General features: G+C 41.0%; 1 protein-coding gene across 1 annotated transcript in view; it reads left to right on the forward strand.

Moving 5' to 3' along the window:
- Positions 1-225: 225 nt before the first annotated feature.
- SNUPN (snurportin 1) overlaps positions 226-20,762 on the forward strand; it is a 33,255-nt gene continuing 12,718 nt past the window's right edge. The window contains exons 1-6 of the mRNA XM_007948938.2: positions 226-398; positions 3,714-3,861; positions 13,265-13,369; positions 13,654-13,750; positions 15,277-15,374; positions 18,764-18,841. Coding sequence (XP_007947129.1) covers positions 241-398; positions 3,714-3,861; positions 13,265-13,369; positions 13,654-13,750; positions 15,277-15,374; positions 18,764-18,841 — 684 coding nt within the window. The 5' untranslated portion in view covers positions 226-240. The remainder of the gene's footprint in view (positions 399-3,713; positions 3,862-13,264; positions 13,370-13,653; positions 13,751-15,276; positions 15,375-18,763; positions 18,842-20,762) is intronic.

Raw genomic sequence — 20,762 nt, forward strand, 5'->3', positions numbered from 1 at the left:
TACACTTAGAGCTATCAAATGATCATTATTGAAATATCTACAGTATATAAAATACTGTAAATGTTCATTTGTAGCTCATTTACCCCTTAACTTCCTCTTTTTCCATGGAAATAATTGTGACTTGATTAAGTGGTGTTTCTTAGAAATGTAGCCATCATGTTACATCATAACTGCCTGTACACAGGAGATGATCTGAACTGATTCAACCATTTTTTTGTTTTGTTTTCCTTCGTAGGAAAGATGGAAGAGCTGAGTCAAGCCCTGGCTAGTAGCTTTTCTGTGACCCAAGATTTGAATAGCACAGCAGCCCCACATCCCCGCCTGTCACAGTACAAATCCAAGTACAGTTCCTTAGAGCAGAGTGAGCGGCGCCGTCGGTTACTGGAACTGCAGAAATCGTAAGTGATCCTTTAACTCCTTGGCTCCTTTCTTGGAGCTGGGAACTGTGAACCATTCAGGAAGCTCTAGGCTTGTCTCAGTAGACCTTTGTAGGTTGACCTTCCTGCCTATGAGATTGGGAAGGGTAAATCCTGGCAGAGATAAACAGCTTTATGCCCAGAGCTTAGGAAAAGATGAGGAAATAGGGAAAGACTGAAGTTTGAAAGTAAAAGTTCAATTACTAGGTTATTTTTATTTTTTTTCCTGGCAGTAGTACTGAACTTTGCAGTTCAGGGACTTGTGAAAGCCACATCCATATTTTTGCTTCCCACATTCCTGTGTTGCTTATGTGTGCCTTCTCCTGCACTCTGAATCCTGGCATTGGTGTGGTCTTCCTGTCTGCCTTTAGCCCAGATGTTTCTCCTGAGCCCTTGGGAGTTCTAAACAAGTAATTCCTCAGGGAGCCTGAGGAAATGTCTTCCACGCACTTAATTCTAACGCCAAGATGAACAAATAGCCAAAGACAGCAGGATAGGAGTGTTTGAGGCTAGATTGCTCTGAAGGCAGGGCCTGGCCTTTTATTCTCAATTGCCACCTGGGCCTTTTCTGGGGAATGAATCAAGGAATTGGGGTTTAGGAAAAACTATTAACAGCTACACAGTTTCCATCTGGTCTGTTTTTGCCCAGTGCTCTATCATTGGATGTTTTTAGCAGGGATGGCTCCCTATGGCTTTTGGGATTGCTTGCAGATTATATTCTCAGATCAGTCCTTTTGTTTTTTCTTTTTACCTTTACAATAGGTCATACATTCATATAGTTCAAAATTAAAAATACATCAAAGGGAATGTGGTGAAAAGTCTCCCTCCCAATTCTGTCCCCTAGCCATCCAATTCCTTGCTTATGTAGCCTTCTAAAGATAGTCTATAGAGATTTAAGCAAGTCTGTTGTGTGTGGGTTTGTTTTTTTTTTTAATTTTCATTGTTATTTGGGTGAAAATTTATAGAGAATATTCATTTTCTATACAGCAGATCATACACATTGTTTCATGACATTACTACAATTGCTTATAATGTAACAGCTCTCTTCCCACTTCCTCCCTGTAGTTATGTCTTCCCTGTGTCCTTCTTTCCTATGCATTCCTGCCCCCTGAGCTATCTCCCTATGCAAATACTGCTTTCTGTTCTCCCATGATAGACTGTTCTAAGGAGGTAAATGTTTACCCTATATGCCTATCTCTTGTTTGGGTGGTAGCCATGAGAATGAGTTCAGTTCCCGACCTGAAGGATAACTAGGGGCCATAGTCTTGTGGGTATCTCACCAGGCTCTATCAGACCAGTAAACCTGTTTTTTTTTTAATGATTTTGAGTTTTGTCCCACATTATTCTCCCACTCTATCCAGGATCTCCTGCACTGATCCCTTTGTGAGTGGTTGAAAGTGGTAGCCAGGCACCATCTAGTTCTTCTGGTCTCATTCTCATATAGGCTGAGGTTCCCATTATCCACTAGTCCCTTGGACTAATAGTTTCCACACATCTTTGGTTTTCTTCATCCTTCTTTGCTTTAGACAGGGAGAGACCCGTTGTTGCATCTAGATGGCCACTTGCAAGCTTTTAAGACCCCAGTCACTACTCACTAAAGTGGGATGTAGAACGGTGTTTGTATGTAGAACATTATACCAATTGAGCTTGATGTCTCCTGTGACCATGGTCCCAAACTGTGTTTTTTTTTTTTTTTTTTATGATATAAGTAGTCATTAAACAGCTTACTATACACTGTTCTGCACATTTATTTAACAGTGTTTCTTGGAGGGTGTTTTGGTTACTTAGTGTCACTCTCTAACAGAAATACCACAAATGGGTGGCTTTAACAAACAGGGATTTATCATCTTACAGTTTAGGAGGCTAGAAGTCCGAGTTCAGAGTGCCAAGCTCTAGGGGCTGGGTGAAGGCCCCTTGAACTTAGGCTTCAGCGCTGCCTGTTGCTCCCAGCCCACTGGACCTGGTGGTGTCTGGTCACTCAGGCAGCTGCTGGCTGCTGAGGTCGACAAATAAAATGGCACAGTCCCAAGATTACCAAACAGTATGGCGGGCCCCTAGTTCAAGTCTAGAGACAGTTCCAAGATCAGCAGGAAATATGGCAGGCTGCTGAATGAAGACTAAGCTACATACAGGGTCCAAGTGTGCCAAGAAGCTGCAGAAACCTTTCTCAAAGCTGCTGTTTATATACTGAAAGCAGACCACATCCCTAAGGCTGCTCCAGTAGATTCCACCAGGGAGTTGATTACCAGCCTCATCATGGGGATTAACTATATCCAGCTGTCTAGCCATTCTAAACCAGGCCCAGCCAAGTTGATACACAACTACCATAGAGGGCTTCCATATATGTTCATAAGTGCTACTTTATTCCTTTTTTATGGTCCCTAGGTATGTATTCTGTCGATGGAGTGTAATCGAACCAGTCTCCTTCTGAGGGGCATCTGGGTAGTTCTACTCTCTTATGATTGCAAATGGTACTTGGGAAATAACCATGGATCTGCATCCTTTCACACGTATATAAGGACACTAATTCTCTCATTCTTGAAATAAAAGACCATAATGCTTACATATACTCTCTCTGGTGTGTATCTTCATGTGACTACTGTGCATAATATATGTGTGTGTCTTTGTTTGAGAAGAAACCAACTGTCCTGGTGTCACTGACTCATGTGGCTGCACTCTTGCCAGGTTCCAAAAGGTATAAAATGAAAATTAAATTTTTCTTCTTTTTCAATTTCCCAAACTTTGTAGAATATGTAGTTAAAAAATCAAGCAAAAAGAAGCAGCAGCATAATGATAAAGGGAAACAAATAAGTTAAAGATATTAAATCATAAACTTAAGTGGCCTTTTTTGAAAGTTATGAAGCAGAAAGCTCCAGAAGCTATCCGTGTTTCAGATTTCTCACTGCATCTCAGCATTTCCTCTCTGCCATCCCCAGGGCCTTTGGTATCTGCCAGGCAGGGGAAGTGTCAGCTCTAGATGTAGCTCGTAGTTGGGGATGGGAGGTGGGAGGGAAGGTCAGCTTTCTCAGCTAGTGAACCTTGAAGATTCTTCTAAATATGTTACTTTTTTCATTCTTAGGAAACTCAGAGGAAGGCTGAGTGTGTGCAGATGGGGGTTCTCTATTTAGGATCTGTGAGGAGGTGGTCACTAGTTTAGCCTTCCAAAGGAAACGCTTACTCCCACCAGAATTCCCAAGTTGCTCTCACATTTGGAGCCTTTAAAATTAAGTCTGTTGCATTGCAGAGTGTCCTCCTACAAGATGTAAAGACAAATCTTTATGCCTTTTCTTTCTCTAGCAAGCGACTAGATTATGTGAACCATGCCAGAAGACTGGCTGAAGATGACTGGACAGGGATGGAGAGTGAGGAGGATGAAGAGAAGAAAGATGATGAAGAAATGGACATTGACACTAGCAAGAAATTACCAAAACGCTATGCTAATCAAGTGAGTGGTCCTGAGAAGATTAGGCTCAGCTAGTCCCACTCCTTTTGCTATGTAGTTAGAGCCCACTGAAGTACATGTGGACAGAAAAAGAGGATGTGGCCTCATAAGGAGGATGAGGCAGGGAAAAGGAATAGGAACTGCAGAGAAAATGCTGCTGTCTATGAAGTTATGGGATGGTAAGAAGAGATGGCTTATAGTGTTGCATACTGACTTGTGGACACCAGTGGAGTCTCTGGGTAGTGGGCTTAGGAACCTTTATCCCAGGCTATTACCAAAGGCTGCCAACACCCTACTAAAGCCCAAGCTATCAGCAAAATATCAGCCTCCACATGCTTTTCATTGCTCTAGTAGTAGTGCTCAGGTGTTTTTGATTGAGCCTGCCCAGCCCAGCACCCACAAGTTGATGGTCTTTACCAACTGGTGTACTAAGATGTCAGTCCTGGATCTTCACACTCAGGTAGTAGAAGATAGGATGTACAGCTTCCCCTGAATAAGGAGAGCCTAGCCAGCCGCCCAAGCAAAGGTGAGCTTGAGACCATGAAACAGCAGATCAATGTGACAAACTTGACTGAACACTTTGTTGAGTCCGAAAGGAAACCAATGTAGCTTGTGCCATAGGGCAAGCAGATGTGGAGGTTGTCTTGGGCTCCAGTCAGTCCAGGCCAGAAGACAGAGTGTGGGTTGGAATGGAGGCAGGGAACTGTTCTGCTATTACATATTTCTTTCTTCAACCTAAGTGTCTTGTCATCTCAGAATACTCTTTCACCTTTAGAATATGGTCTCTGGGTATACACATTCCCATTCCCTTTCTCTGCCCCAAATACAGCACAAATAAATAACAGTCTATCTGACAAAGCGTAGTTCAGTTCTGTTCAGCAAGCATTGTTCAAGGGTTTGTTCTGTGCTAAATTAGGCTATGCTATAGGGACGATATACATGGACAAGAAATAGCCTTATACTCCTGGAGTAAGTGTAAACTATGATTTGTGCTATAAGGAAGTGAGATTCCTTCTGATCAAGAAGTAGGCAGGAATGTGGAATCAGGGAATGGTTTATGAAGGAAGAGACAACTTTGAAGGGTGGGGAAGAGATTGGCAGGCAGAGATGCCAAGCAGGAGCAATCCAGGCAGCAGGAAGAGGCTGAGAAGGAGCCCAGAGGTGGGACAGGAGTATATGATGTGCTCAGGAATGGTGTTCAGGCCAGCAAGGATGGAGCAGCATAGAGTTAGGGGAAAAGAGGTGAAGGACCTCAAAAGCGTGTTCAGGGCTTTAGACTCTTTCGGATTGTGGGGAACCACTGAGACATTTTGAGCCAGGAACAGAGTGTGACTTACATGTTGACTCTCACAACAGTGTGCAGAAGGGGCTAAAGGATAAAGAAACTGCTGATGGGGGAGAGAGAAAGGTTATTTAGGGGTTTGCTAAATCCCAATCTGATGAGAGGTGCCAAAGGCATTGAAGGTAGGAAAGAAAAGAGGTCATGAATATGAAAAATATTGCCAGATAGAATGGACATAATTTAGCAATGGATTGGAGAGGTGAGGCAGTATGAGAAGTTATAAACTCTGAGGTCACATAGACCTTGATCTCAAAGCCAGGCTCTATATTGACTGTGAGCAAGTTGCGTAACTCCTCTAAGTCTCTGTTTTCTCATGTATAAAATGGGGAATGGTAATAGTACTTACCATATAGTTCTTGAAGGCGCTCTGGTGGTGTAGAGGTTAAAGCATTCGGCTGCTAACCAAAAAGTCAGTAGTTTGAACTCACCAGCCACTCCGTGGGAGAAAGATGAAGCAATCTTTGTCAATAAAGATTTACAGCCTTGGAAACTTGATGGGGGCATTTCTACTCTGTCCTAAAGAGTTGCTATGAGTCAGAATTGACTTGATGATAGTTTTTTTTTTAATAGTAAATATCTCTATACTATTCATCATTACTTGTCTGTCAATCATACTTTTGTGGTGTGCATGTTACTGTCATGCTGGAAGCTATGCTACCAGTATTTCAAATACTAGCAGGGTCACCCATGGTGGACAGGTTTCAGCGGAACTTCCGGACTAAGAGTAAGAAGGAGGATCTGGCGATCTACCTCTGAAAAAATTGGCCAGTGAAAACTTTATGGATAGCAGCAGAACACTGCTGATACACCACAGGAATATAAACCCCTCAGGTTTGAAGGTACTCAAAATAGGAGAGTATTCACAGATACTCAAAATAAGAGCTGCCTCCTCAAAGTAGAGTTGACCTTAATGGTATGAATGCAGTAAAGATTTCAGGACTTTCATTTAGTGATGCGGCATTACTCAAAATGAGAAGAAACAGCTGCAAACATCCATTAATAATCAGAATGTGGAATGTATGACATATGAATCTAGGAAAATTGTTTAAGTCATCAAAAATTAAATGGAATACATAAAGATCAATATCCTAGTCATTGGTGAGCTGAAACGGACTGCTGTTGGGCATTTTGAGTTGGGCAGTCATATGGTCTACAAGGCCAGGAATAACAAATTGAAGAGGAATGGCATCACATTCATCATCAAAAAGAGTATTTCAAGATCTGCCATGAAGTACAATGCTGTCAGAGATAAGATAATATCCATACATCTACAAGGAAGACCAATTAATATAACTGTTGTTCACATTTTTTAATAGTACATGTGTCTACACCATTCACCACCACTCGTCTACCAGTTTGTAATACTGTTGGGGCTTGAATGATGCTGTGATGCTGGAAGCTACGCCACTGGTATTTCAAATACCAGCAGAGTCACCCATACACCAACCAGTAATGCAGACGATGAAGAAATTGAAGATTTTTTTTTACCAACTTATGCAATTTGAGATTGATAAAACATGCAATCAAGAAGTATTGATAATTGCTGGTGACTGAAATGTGAAAGTTGGAAGCAAAGAAGAAAGATAGATAGCTGGAATACAGCCTTGGTGACAGAAGTGATGCCAGAGAGCGCATGATAGAATTTTGTAAGATCAATGACTTACACATGGCAAATACCTTTTACCTTTTTTCAACAACATAAACAGAGATACACATGTGGACTTTACCAGATGGAATACATAGAAACCATATCAACTACATCTGTGGAAAGAGACTATGGAGAAACTTACCATCTGTCAGAATAGACCATCAATTGCTCATATGCAAGGTCAAGTTGATGCTGAAGAAAATTAAAACAAGTCCACGAGAGCCAAAATACACCCTTAAGTATGTACCACCTGAATTTAGAGACCATCTGAAGAATAGATTTGATGCATTGAACACTAATGACTGAAGACCAGCTGAGATGTGTGATGACATCAAAGACATTATACATGAAGAAAGCAAAAGGCCATTAAAAAGTCAAGCAAAAAAAGACCAAAATGGATGCCAGAAGATATTCTGAAACTTGCTCTTGAATGTAGAGTTGCTAAAGTGAATGGAAGAAATTATGAAATAAAAAAGCTGAACAGAAAATTTAAAAGGGTGGCTCAAGAACAGAAAGTAGTATAATGAAATGTGCAAAGAGCAGGAGTTAGAAAACCAAAAGGGAAGAGCACACGTGGCATTTCTTAAGCTGAAGGAACTGAAGAAAAATATGTAGGCCTCGAGTTGCAATATTGAAGGATTCTATGGGCAAAATATTGAATGATGGAGGAAGGATCAAAAAATTATGGGAGGAATACACAGTCACTGTACCAAAAAGCGTTGGTGGATATTCAGTCATTTCAGGAGGGAGCATATAATCAAGAACTGATGGTACTGAAGGAAGAAGTCCAAGCTATGCTGAGGACATTTGCAAGAAACAAGCCTCCAGGATTTGATGGAATACCAGTTGAGATGTTTCAGCAAATGGATGCAATGCTGGAAGTGCTCACTCGTCTTTGCCAAGAAATTTAGAACACAGCTACCTGGCCAAACTGACTGGAAGAATCCATATTTGTGTCCATTTGATCCAACAGAATGTGGGAATTATTGAATAATATCATTAATATCACATGCAAGTAAAATTTCACTGAAGATAATTCCAAAACAGTTGCAGCAGTATGTCAACAGGGAGCTACCAGAAATTCAAGCCAGATTCAGAAGAGGAAATGGAATGAGTGATACCATTGCTGATGGATCTTGACTGAAAGCAGAGAATACCAGAAAGATGTTTACCTGTGTAAACAAAGTCTTTTGACTGTGTGGATCATAACATACCACATCATAACATACCTGTGTTTTATTGACTATGTAAAAGCATTTGAGTGTGGAACATAAAAAATTATGACTAACATTTTGAAGACTGGGAATTCCAGAACACTTAATTTGTTCAAGTGGAACCTGTACATTAGACTAAGAGGCAGTCATTTGAATAGAACAAGGGGTTTAAAATCAGGAAAGGTGTGCATCAAGGTTGTATCCTTTTACCATAGTTATTCAGTCTGTGTGCTGAGCAAATGATCTGAGAAGCTGGACTCTATGAAGAAGAATGCTGCATCATGATTGAAGGAAGACTCCAACAACTGCAATATGCAAATGACATGACTTTGCTTGCTGGAAGTGAAGATGACTTGACGTAATATTGCTGAAGATCAAGGACTATAGCCTTCAGTATGGATTACATCTCAACATAAAGAAAACAGAAATCTTCCCAACTGGACTAAGCAACATCATGATAAACAGAAAATACTGAAATTGTCAAGGATTTTATTTACTTGGATTCACAATCAGTGCATATGAAAGCAGCCATCATGAAATCAATCGACATTCAGCTGCCAACCAAAAGATCAGTGGCTTGCATCCACCAGCTGCCCCACGGATAAAAATGACGAAGTCTATTTCCATAAAGATTTACAGCCTTGGAAACCCTATAGGGCAGCTCTACTCTGCCCTATAGGGTTGCTATGAGTTGGAATCAACTCAGTGGCAGTGGGTTTTGGTTTTGATATTACATTGGGCAAATATGCTGCAAAAGATCTCTTTGAAGTGTTCAACAGCAGTGATGCCACTTTGAGGACTATGGCGTGCCTAACCCAAACCACTGGTATTTTAAATTGCCTTATATGCATGCAAAAGCTGGACAATGAATAAGGAAGACAGAAGAAGAATTGATGCATTTGAATTAGAGTGTTGGTGAAGATTACTGAATACACCAGGACTGCTAGAAGAATGAACAAATCTATCAGATTTGTTTTGTCTATCTTGGAAGAAGTGCAGTGAGAATATTCTTTAGAAGCCAAGATGGGGAGTCTTTATCTCACATACTTCGGATATGTTATTGGGAGGGACCAGTCCCTGGAGAAGGATGTCATGCTTCATAAAGTAGAGGTTTGGGGAAAAAGAAGATGCCCTCAAGGAGATGGATTGACACTGTGGCTGCAACGATGGGCTCAAGCATAGCAAGGATAATGAGGATGGTGCAGGACCGGGCAGTGTTTGATTATGTCCTGCATAGTGGTCGCTATTAGTCAGAACTGACTTGACGACATCTAACAACAACTGTACCATTGAAAAATTAAGATAGTGTACCTGAAATTCCTAGCCTGGAACCATAATAACCAAAACCAAACTCATTGCCATCGAGTTGATTCCGACTCATAGCGACTCTCATTGGATTTCCAAGGCTATAAATTTTTACAGAAGCAAACTGCTTCATCTTTTTTTCCATGGAGTGGCTGGTGATTTCAGACCACCAACCTTTTGGTTAACAGCCAAATGCCTTGACCACTACACCACCATGGCTCCTTAGCCTGGAGCCCATAATAAATGGCCCACAAACATTAGCTGCTACTATTTTTTTTTAAACAAACAAACACAGCTATATTGTGATATAATTCATATGCCATACAATTTACCCACTTATAGTATACCATGTAGTATTTTTTGATGTATTTCCAGAGCTGTGCAACCATTGTTGTTGTTGTTATGTGCCCTCGAGTCAGACAGGACTCAAAGCGACCTCTCCTTGGGTTTCCGAGGCAATATCACTATGAAAGTAGATTGCCCAGCCTTCCTTCTGAGGACTGGCTGGTAGCTTTGAACCGCCAGCCTTCTGGTTAGCAGTCAAATGCCTTAGGCACTATGCTACCAGAGCTCTATGTGTAACCATTTACCACTACCTAATTCCAGAACATTTCATCACCCTAAAAAGAAACCCCATGTCCATTAGCACTCATTCCCCATTCCTTCTTCCACTTAGTCCCTGGCAACAGCTAATCTACTGTCTGTCTGGATTGACGTAATCTGTACATTTCATAAAAAATGAAATCATACAATATGTGTTTTTTTGTCTCTTCTTTTAGTTAGCATAATGTTTTCTAGATTCATCCATAATGTAGCATTTATCAGTATGTCATTCCTTTTTATTACCGAGTAACATTCCATTGTATGGATATCCATATTTTGCTTATATTTTCACCAGTTGATGGACTTTGGGGTTGTTTCTACTCTTTGGCTATTATGAATAATGCTAATAAAAACATTCTTATATAAGTTTTTGTGTGGATGTGTATTTTCATTTCTTTTGAGTATATCTCAGGTGGAATTGCTGGGTTGTATGGTAACACTATATTTAATCTTTTGAGGAACTGCCAGAATCTTTTGCAATGTGGCTGCACCATTTTACTTTCTCTAGAGCTATATATATGGTTCCAATTTCTTTACATTCTTGCCAACATTTACATTGTCTTTTTTTTATTATAGCCATTGTAATTCATTATGGTTTTGATTTACATGACTAATAATGTTGAACATCTTTTCGTGCACTTATTGACCATTTGTGTTTTATGAGAAATGTCTATTCAAATCTCTTGCCCATCTTTAAATTGGGTTGTCTTTTTATTATTGAGTTGTTAGAATTCTACATTCTAGCTACAAGCCTTTTATCAGATACATGCTTTATAAATATTTTCTCCCATTCTGTGGGTTGTCTTTTAGCTTTATGATGGTATCGTTTGCAGCACAAAAGTTTTAAATTCTGATGCAGTCCAATTTATCTATTTTTTATTTTGTTGCTTGTGGTTTTGCTGTTATATGTCTACTGTTTTTTAGGGGAGGGTTGGTTATGCCAACTCTTTTTCAAAGTTTTTAAGATTTAGTAACAGAATGATGATGCCATTGACAGTTACAAAATGAGGAAAAGGAAGGGTGAGTTTTCAGGGATGGGAAGTACTTGGGCAACAAAAGGCAGTGAAATCTGTTTTGGACATGCTGAGTTTAAGATGCAGAGATGAGAAGCAGAAGAAACAGATGCCAAGTAAAGAGTTGAAATAAAGGTCTGGAGAAAAGGAAAGAAGTTTGGAGGAGGAGGAAGATTGGGAGGCATCCTCATAGGAGTGACTAGTGAAGTTGTATAGCAATAGATGAGATTTACCCTAAGGCGTTACCTGAAGTTCCTCTACATGTTTTTTGAGAGTGTGTGGAGAAATGTTTGGAGAAAAAACAGAATAGCACTGTGTCTGGGGGCCAGGGGAACATGTGTCAAAGCAGAAGGTATGATTGGCAGCATCACATGTGGTCAGGAGTGGAGTGGGGAGGAGGAAGAGAGAGGAGAGAGATGTGGCCTTTCTTAAGGCAGTGGGATAACAAATCTGGACTGAGGATGTCAGTGGGTGGGAAAGAAGCATCAAGAAATACTAAGTATTTTTTTTCAAAATGGAGAAATGCAGAGTGACAGAGGTTATTTATTTCTTTATTTCATTGTGATTTGGGTGAAAGTTTACAGAGCAAATTTTTTTCCATTCAACAATTCAGACACATTTTGTTTCATGACATTGATTGCAATCCCCATGATATAACAGCTCTCTTCCTACTTCTTGCCCTTGGTTATCTTTTCCCTGTGTTGTCCTTTCCTATGCATTCCTGTCCTCTGAGCTATCTCCCTGTGCAAATGATGCCATTCTGATCTCCCACGGTTTATTGTTCTAAGGAGTTTACCTCCTGGTGTGATTGTTTACCTTGTATGCCTGTCTATTGTTTAATTGAAAGCCCTGAGAGTTAGTTCAGTTCCAGACTCAAAGAGTGACTAGGGTCCATAGTCTTGGGAGTTTCATCAGTCTATTAAACCAGTAAGGCTGTGTTTTTTTTTTGTTTTGTTTTGTTTTATGATTTTGAGTTTTTTCCACATTTTTCTTGCACTCTATCCAGGATCTCCTATTCTGATCCCATTCCAAGTGGTTGACAATGGTAGCCAGGGACCATCTAGTTCTTCTGGTCTCAGGGTCATGTAGGCTGAGGTTTGCATGGTCCACTAGTCCTTTGGACTAATTGTTTCTGTGCATCTTTGATTCTCTTTATTTTCCTTTGTTCCATATGAGGAGAGACCAATTGTTGCATCTTAGATGGCTGCTTGCAAGCTTTTAAGGCCCCAGTCACCACTCACCAAAGTAGGATGTAGGACAGTGTTTTTGTGTAGTACGTTATGCCAGTTGCGATTGATTGACAAAGGTTTTTTTTTTTTTTTTTTTAAGGTTTGAGGCTGAGTATTTGTAGATTAAGAGGAAGGACTGTGTGGAGAAGGGGAGATGAAAGATTCAGTGGGAGGGATTAATTGATGGGACAGAGTCTTTGTCTAAAGGGGAGGGATGATAAGTGGAAGAGTTAAATCTTCCCAGATTTATTTCACTACAGCACTTTTTTTAAAAAGGTGAATTTCCTCACATACTGTGATACAGTATTTGGGATGCCAGTTTGCGAAATGATGATCTAGTCTAAGAGGATCTCAAGGCCAGGGACCTTATTCATCTTTGAATTGTAATCCCTGGAACATAATAGTTATGATATATTGGTAGCTGGATAGATGAAGGAAGGAAAGGAACGGGTTCTATCAGCCCAATACAGAAAGTGAGCTAGTAAGGATGGGTGTGGATATGCAGGTCATGAAGGTGAGGGGAGAAGCTGAAGTTCACAGTGAGTGACCTCTATTCTCAGAGCAGGAAACAAACTCAACTACTGAGCAAATAGGATGAAGGTCTCACTATCAGCCCTTTCTTTTCTTATTCTTCTATGTGAATTGTTAGCACATGTTCAGGACGTCAGTGCTTCATCATTGTAAACATTTAAGTAATACTGCTGATCTTTTTCCTTTTAACTTTTTATTGTGATTTGGGTGAAAGTTTACAGAGTGAATTGGTTTTCCATTTAACAATTCATACACATTTTGATTCATGACGTTGATTACAATTCCTACAGTGTAACAGCATTCTTCCCACTTCCTCCCTGTGTTTACTGTCTTCCTTTGTCCTTTCCTATCCCTTCCTGCCTTCTGAGCTTTATCCCTGGACAAATGCCGTCCTTTTGATCTTGTATGATTGGTTGTTCTAAAGAGCATGTACCTCCCTGGTGTTATTGTTTACCTTATAGGCCTGTCTGTTGTTTGGCTGAACCTTGCTGAACTTCTAACACCATTTTTTGTTTTCCCAGTTGATGCTGTCTGAGTGGTTAATCGATGTCCCTTCAGATTTGGGACAGGAATGGATTATGGTTGTGTGCCCTGTTGGAAAAAGAGCCCTAATCGTGGCCTCCAGGGTGAGTAGTTGCCCCTGCGCCCAGCCCACCACGCCTGATCTGTGTACTGCTCTTGCCCAGGCTGTGCCTTGGTTCTGTGCATGGTCTGGAGTCATGGGGGGGGTTTTTTGTACTCCATATTCCTATTACTACAGCCAGCTATGCCTGGATGGGGATGAAACTCTTTCTTATAGAAGAGATTTGTTGAGAGCCATGTTTGGGTGATGACATCCTGCAGAATGAGAGAGCAGGAGGGTGAGGAGACCTACATGCCTAATGAGAATGGTTGCTTTCTCTCCACACAGGGTTCCACCAGTGCCTACACCAAGAGTGGCTATTGTGTCAACAGGTTTTCTTCCCTTCTGCCAGGAGGCAACAGGCGAAACTCAACAACAGCAAAAGGTACCTGCTCAAAATGTCTACTTATTAAGTTTTGTAATCGTGAGAGACAGTGTAAGTTGTGTGGTAAGTCATTTTAAAGACCCACTTTGAAAGTACACTTTTGTAACGACACACCTTAGACACTGCCCTGGCCACCAGCCTCTGGCTCTCCTTTTCAAAGACAAGGCCTCCTTTGTTGTAGAAAGACATGGCCTCATGAGGATGCTGGGCAATAAATTCTTGAATTAAGGTCACATTCCTTTCCTGTGCACCTGTGTGAGGTGACAGATGCAGTTCCATGGGGAAAGTCCCCTCAGAGAATGCCAGGTGTAGTGGTACAGGATCCCTGGCAAATTCCTTTTTTTTTTTTTTTCTTTGATCATTGTCCTCACCTTAGTTTCTCCTGCCCACCTGAACCTAGCTGAGAAAATTAAGGTCATGGAGTTTAAATAACTTGCCCATGGTCACTGGGCATGGAAGTGGCAGAGCTGGGCCTGAACCTGGTCTCTTTCATTCCTGCTCAGGCACCCTTAGTGGTTCCTTGTGACCCCTGTACTGTGCCCAGACTGATCTCTGGGTTTTTAGAGCCCTTCACAGGTGGCCTTTGGCCCACCCCTCCTCACTTCTTTCTCTTGCTCTCCATACCCCCCTCCCATCTCTGTTTGCCCCCCACAGTCTACATCTGGGCCTTTGCTCATGCCGTTTCAGTTTTCTCACCTAAAATGTTCTTTAAATCCTGGTGTTCTTAGAAGACACTGTTCATATCCTATCTCTTCTGTGTTTGGGTGATGACATCTCTTCCATGAAACATTTTCTACTTCGTCAGTCTTCTCTTTCTGGAACTTCCGTTCCTCTTAGTTTGTGCTGTACGATTCAGCCCTTGGCTCTTTCCTCTGTGATCATTTTATCACTAGATTATCACTACTTTAAAGGCAAGGACTATTTACAGTTAATATTCCCCACATGATAATACAGTGCCTATGATAGGAACTGGAGCTCTGGTAGCATAGTGCCTAAGGCACTTGACTGCTAACCAGAAGGCTGGCGGTTCAAACCCACCAGCCACTCCTCGGAAGGAGGGTTGGGCAGTCCTACTTTCGTAGTGATACTGCCTCGGAAACCCAAGGAGGGGTCGCTATGAGTCAGGGCTGACTTGATGGCAAACAACAATAACAACAACAACATGATAGGAACTCAGAAGTAGTTATTGTAAATGAAAATGAAAGATGACTTGCTTTCAAACTTGAGCTCTAAAGTGAGTGAATTGAATTCTAAGAGTTTAGAATTCCCACTGAAGGCTTCAGGAATGCCTTGATCCCTCTTGTGCTGTCCTACTTCAGGTCACCCTTAAGCTGTACCAGGTAGCCAGAAAGGGTCATGAAGAAGAACTCTGACCCTAACGAGTCCTTACTCCTTACCCCATTGGGGACCTGAGTGCTGGGGATTACTGCAAGCACTGAGGATTGTTGCAGTGGGGCTCCCTGGATCAAGACAGAGGAACTGATTGGGAGGGGATCCTGTACTGACTTTCTGCTTTGTGTCCCCAGACTACACCATTCTGGACTGCATTTACAGCGAGGTAAACCAGACCTACTACGTTCTAGATGTGATGTGCTGGCGAGGACACCCTTTTTATGACTGCCAGGTAAGGATTGGTACTCCCACTCTTGTCTTTTCCTATCTTCTCTCCTTTGGGAAAGTGGCTCAGTGTGTGGGTTTAGTACGTGACCAACTTCGTGGTGTATACAGGATGTGGTATATCAAGAACATTATCTAATTCTCCTTGCATCTTAGTCTTTGAGTGAGTTTAAATTAGCTTAAAAAAAAAACAAAACAGAGAGATAGAAAAGACTAAGGGAAATATAGCAATTTTGAAAGGAGGAAAGAGAGAAGCAGAACAGAGGGGTAGGCTCGGGCTTTATACCAGCTACAACTGCCCTCACCTACTACTATTGATGTGGGAGGATTGTTGGCAGGGGAGGATGGCAGGGTTAGGAGGGGGATACCACCTTGTGTGGGTGGGCACAAGGAAGAGAAGGTGTGGAATGCAAGGCACCATCAGATAGACTTCTTCACCCTCCACTCCTTCACCAACCACATCCTGACCCTGAAAGTGGCAGGGCCTCCTGAGTAGGACACAAAACCTTGAATCTTTGAGGGGTCAGTACTGGAAGGAGACTTTCCAAGTGAGGAAAGGTCCTAATATTCTACCGGCAAGTTTCACCTTCTCCCAAAGTTTTTCTCACATAGGTGATTCTTACAGGAGATAGCAGTAGTCATCAGGGTGAGACTGAGTCAGCCTTGCAGGCCTCCAGCCTCTGTTAGCAGCACTTCCAGTGTCACAGTCTCGGTCTCATTTCATAGTGGTGGTTTTTTGTATTTTGCTCTCTATCAAGGAGTTCTGGTAGCACAGTGCCTAAGGCATTTGATTGCTAACCAGAAGGTTGGCGGTTCAAACCCACCAGCCACTAAGCGTTAGGAAGATGGGGCAATCTACTTTTGTAAAGATTTACCACCTTGGAAACCCAGTGGGGGTCACTATGAGTCAGAATTGACTTGATGGCAGTGAGTTTTGGTTTTTTTTTTTTTTTTGCTCTTTATCAATTGGTTTAGCACAGTGAGTCCTTTTTTGTTTTTGTATTTGTGATAGTTTATTTTATTTATTTATTTTAAATTGTGATTTAGGTGAAAGTTTACAGAGCAAATACACTTTCCATAATGCATTTCACATACACTCTGTCTCATGACATTGACTCAAGTTTCCCACAATGCAACAGCTCCCCTCTACTTCCTCCCCATAGTTACCTCTTTCCTGTGTCCTTGCCTCCAGTCACTCCTAACCCCTGAGCTGTCTTCCTGTGCATACACAGCCTTTCTAATCTCCCACGTTTGTTCTCTCTAAGGAAAGTATCTACCTAATGTAAATGTTCAGCTCGTATGCCTGTTATCACGGTGATTCTTAACGTGTAGTCCCTAGACCAGGAGTTTCAGAAAGTTATTAGAAATACAAATTATCAGACCTACTGAATCAGAAACTGTGGGGCTGGAGGTTATGTTTTAACAAGTCTCCAGGTGATTCTGATTCAGGCTCAAGTGTGAGAATCATGGGTTGTCATCCTAGGCAGTTTCTTTTTTATTTTATTTTTATTGTGATTTGGGTGAAGGTTTACAGAGCAAATTTACTTTCCATACAGCAGTTCACATATACTTTGTCTCATGACATTGACCACAATTTACCACAGTGCAACAGCTCCCCTCCCACTTCCTCCCCATAGTTACCTCTTCCCTGTGTCCATCCCTCCATGCACTCCTGCCCCCTGAGCTATCTCCCTGTGCATAAGCAGCCCTTCTTTCTCTCATGATTGTTCTCTCTAGGGCGTGTGTCTACTTGAGGTAAATGTTCAACTCATATGAGTGGGTTCAATTCCAGATCTGAAGGGCAGCTAGGGGCCATAGTCTCAGTGGTTCCACCAGGCTCTATCGGACCAGCAAACCTGGTCCCCCCCCCCCTTTTTTTTTTCTCCAAATGATTTTGAGTTTTGTTCCACATTGTTCTCCCTCTCTATAAAGGATCTTCTACATAGATCCCCTTCCAAGTGGATGACAGTGGTATCCGGGCACCATCTAGTTCTTCTGGTCTCATAGTCATATAGGCTGCAGATTGGATAGTGTACCAGTTGCTAGGACTAATTGTTTCCATGAATTTTGGTTTTCTTCATTCTTATTTGCTCTGGACGAGGAGAGACCCATCGTTCCATGTAGATGGCAGCTTGCTAGCTTTTAAGATCCCAGTTGCTACTGGCCAAAGTAGGAGGTGGAACTAGGCAGTTTCTTTACATAGCTTTTACCCCAAGCTGGGTTTCCAAATCATGTGATGGTGGTGATGGTGCTACTCACAATTCTCAGATGTGGTTCATTCAAATAATAACAGCCATGATTTGCATTGCAAATAGTAAACACTTTGTGATTATTATCTAATTGCATCCCTTACAGCAACTCTATAAGGTAAGTGAGTACTGGTACTATTTTCTTATAGATATATATGGTAGCTGAGAGCCACAGATGTTAAGTATTGCCTATATTCAGAGCCAAGCTTAAAAACCCAGAACTCATAAATTCAGTCTTGAACTGCTCAATCTTATTTTCTTCTAGTCCTGTTGAAGAATACTTTAACTTTAAATGAATTTGCTATTAAAGCTACCTATATTTTTATATTTTGAATACTGTATGTGTAAAATATTTCATAAAGTAAAATAATTTAAAAGAAAGAAAAACCCTAAAATAACTACAGAAAAGGTACATATTAAAAATTCAGAAAATAAAGTTTATGAGAAGTTATAACCATATTTGTTGTTGTTGTTGTTTGCCATCGAGTCGGCCCTGACTCATAGCGACCCCTCCTTGGGTTTCCGAGGCAGTATCACTACAGAAGTAGGATTGCCCAGCCTTCCTTCCGAGGAGTGGCTGGTGGGTTTGAACCGCCAGCCTTCTGGTGAGCAGTCAAGTGCCTTAGGCACTATGCTACCAGAGCTCCTTATAACCATATAGTAATCTCTAATCCTCAGGATTAAAATAAAATGAAAGTTAACATAATAAGCTTTGGAGTTGGAGAGTCTTGGGTCCCACAGTACTTTGTATGTGCCCTTGGGCAAGTGACTTAACCTCTCTTAACCTCAGAGTCCTCATTTATAAAACGAGGGTGATGATTGTGCAACCCTCAGAGGGTAGTTGTGAGGATTAATATTATGCATGTAAAGCCCCTAACATGGAGTCTGACACATAGTAGGCCTTCAGTGATAAAAACTGGCTTTACTACTATCAACAATCCAACTGTATTTTAAGAAAAACACCTTCAAAGATTTTATGAATGTTTTCCTGACCTTATGATTTTTTTTTTAAAGGGAAATGAGAGTAACAACATAAGGGCTTAGGTCTTTGTAAATCCAGAGGCTATTTAGAATGGGATAGCTTTTTATCCCATTTGAGTTTGAGATGAGCTGTATTTCATCTTTCTCCCTCCTTTCCCTGTGGCAGACTGATTTCCGATTCTATTGGATGCATTCAAAGTTACCAGAAGAAGAAGGACTGGGAGAGAAAACCAAGCTCAATCCTGTAAGACCTGGGGTTAGGATCATAAAGCTTTTTATGGGGATTGATTTTTTTTTTTAATTGTTACAGAGCAAATTCATTTTCCGTACAGCATTTCATACACATTTTGTTTCATGACATTGACTGCAATTACCCACAACATAACAGCTGTCTTCCCACCTTCTTTCCTGTGTCCTTCCTGCCCATGCACTCCTGTCCTATGGGAATTGATTTGGATTGGTCTATTATTTGAGTATAATTGTTCTGAATGACATGATCTTTTTTGTGGCTGTATGGCATCCTGGAAAGAGTACCACCTTGGCAGTCATCCAGATCTGAATTCCATTTCTGGCCTTGAGGATTATTAGTAGGCTAAGTTAATAACCTCATTTGGCCCTAGTTTCCTTATCTGTAAAATGAAGTTAACAGTATCTACTCCATAGGGCTGTCAAGAGAACGAAATAATACAATATCTGCATAATACTTAGAGTAGCACTCAGTAAGTAGAGGTTGATACAAAATAATAACTGCTTCTATTATAATGCTGTTTAGAATATGAGCAGTGCTGGAAGACATATAGAGTGAACTAAGACAATCACAAGAGGACAAATACTGTATAACCTCATTTACATAAAAAGACAAGAAAAGACAAATGTATGGAGAACAAAGTTTATTAGTGGTTACCAAGGGAAGGAGGGAGAAGAAAAGTGAGGGCTAGTGGTGAGTGAAATATTGCATTGATTAAGGGGAGGGTTGCACAGCCAGTTATAATTGCTATAAATGAATAGTATACCTGTAAAAAATTGAATTGGTAAAAACAGTCTGCTAGATATACATCACACACACACAGACAAAGTAGCTGCTGGGGCTACTAATGTACAATCAAAAACATCCTGGGATTTGGTTCCTTGGTTTGGAAGTTAGGATCATAGTTTCTTGGGACATCCCAGTTAATTGGCCTAATAACATGTTTAGTGCTTCTGTTCTACCTCCTAGTTCATTGCATAGTGCTTGCAGTCTTAAAAGCTTGGAAGCAGCCATCCAAGGCACAACTGGTGTCTCTTCACCAGGAACAACAGAGGAAGGAGAGAGTCAGGAGTGTGTGTCAGGAGGAATGTATGGCTAATTGCCTCTGTGAACAGCTGCCTCCTTGGCCATGAGACCAGAAGAACTGGATGAGGCCTGGCTGCAATTACTGGACATTTTGAGCAAAGATTCCATAGAAGAATCCTGATCAGAAGTGGGGAAATGTAGAGCCAAATGTCAAATTCTCATGGACTCCAGACTTCCTGGAGCCATGAAGGTTAGATGAACCCCTGTAACTATTGCCCTGAGATAGTCTTTAAACCTTAAACCAACACTGTCCCTTGAAGTCTTCTTAAAGCCAAACAGTAGTTAAGCTTAACTAGTAAAGAATGCCTGCCTTGAGCATTATACTCTTTTAAGAACTGTCTGTATGGTATCAAACTGATAATAGCAACTCGAAAGATTAGATAGGAACCTTTGGGGCAGTGAATTTATGTTAGTGAGGGAGGGACAACTCAGAAAAGGAGGATGAGAATGGCTGCACAGCTCAAAGAATGTAATTAGTGTTACTAAATGGTACATGTAGAAACTTGAATTGGTTTATGTTTTATTGTGTATATTCTCAACAACAATAACAATAAAATAAGTAGAATTAAAAAAAAATAATGCTATTTACAATTCTAATGCAGTGGTTTTCAAACTTCAGTATGCATCAGCATCACCCAGAGGATTGTTAAAATAGATTCCTGGCTTCGCCTCTAGAGTGTATGATTCAGTAGGTCTGAAAAGCTGCACTTCTAACATACTCCCTGGGGATGTTGGTGCTGTTGGTCCATAGACCAAATTTTGAGAGCCACTTGTCTTGTTCTGAACTGGGAGTGCCTTCATCTATTCAGTCTACTCATTTTTTTTTTTTTTT

This window comes from Orycteropus afer, unplaced genomic scaffold, assembly GCF_000298275.1.
Source record: "Orycteropus afer afer isolate SDZICR_OR568_19922 unplaced genomic scaffold, OryAfe1.0 scaffold00233, whole genome shotgun sequence".
NCBI lineage: Eukaryota > Metazoa > Chordata > Mammalia > Tubulidentata > Orycteropodidae > Orycteropus > Orycteropus afer.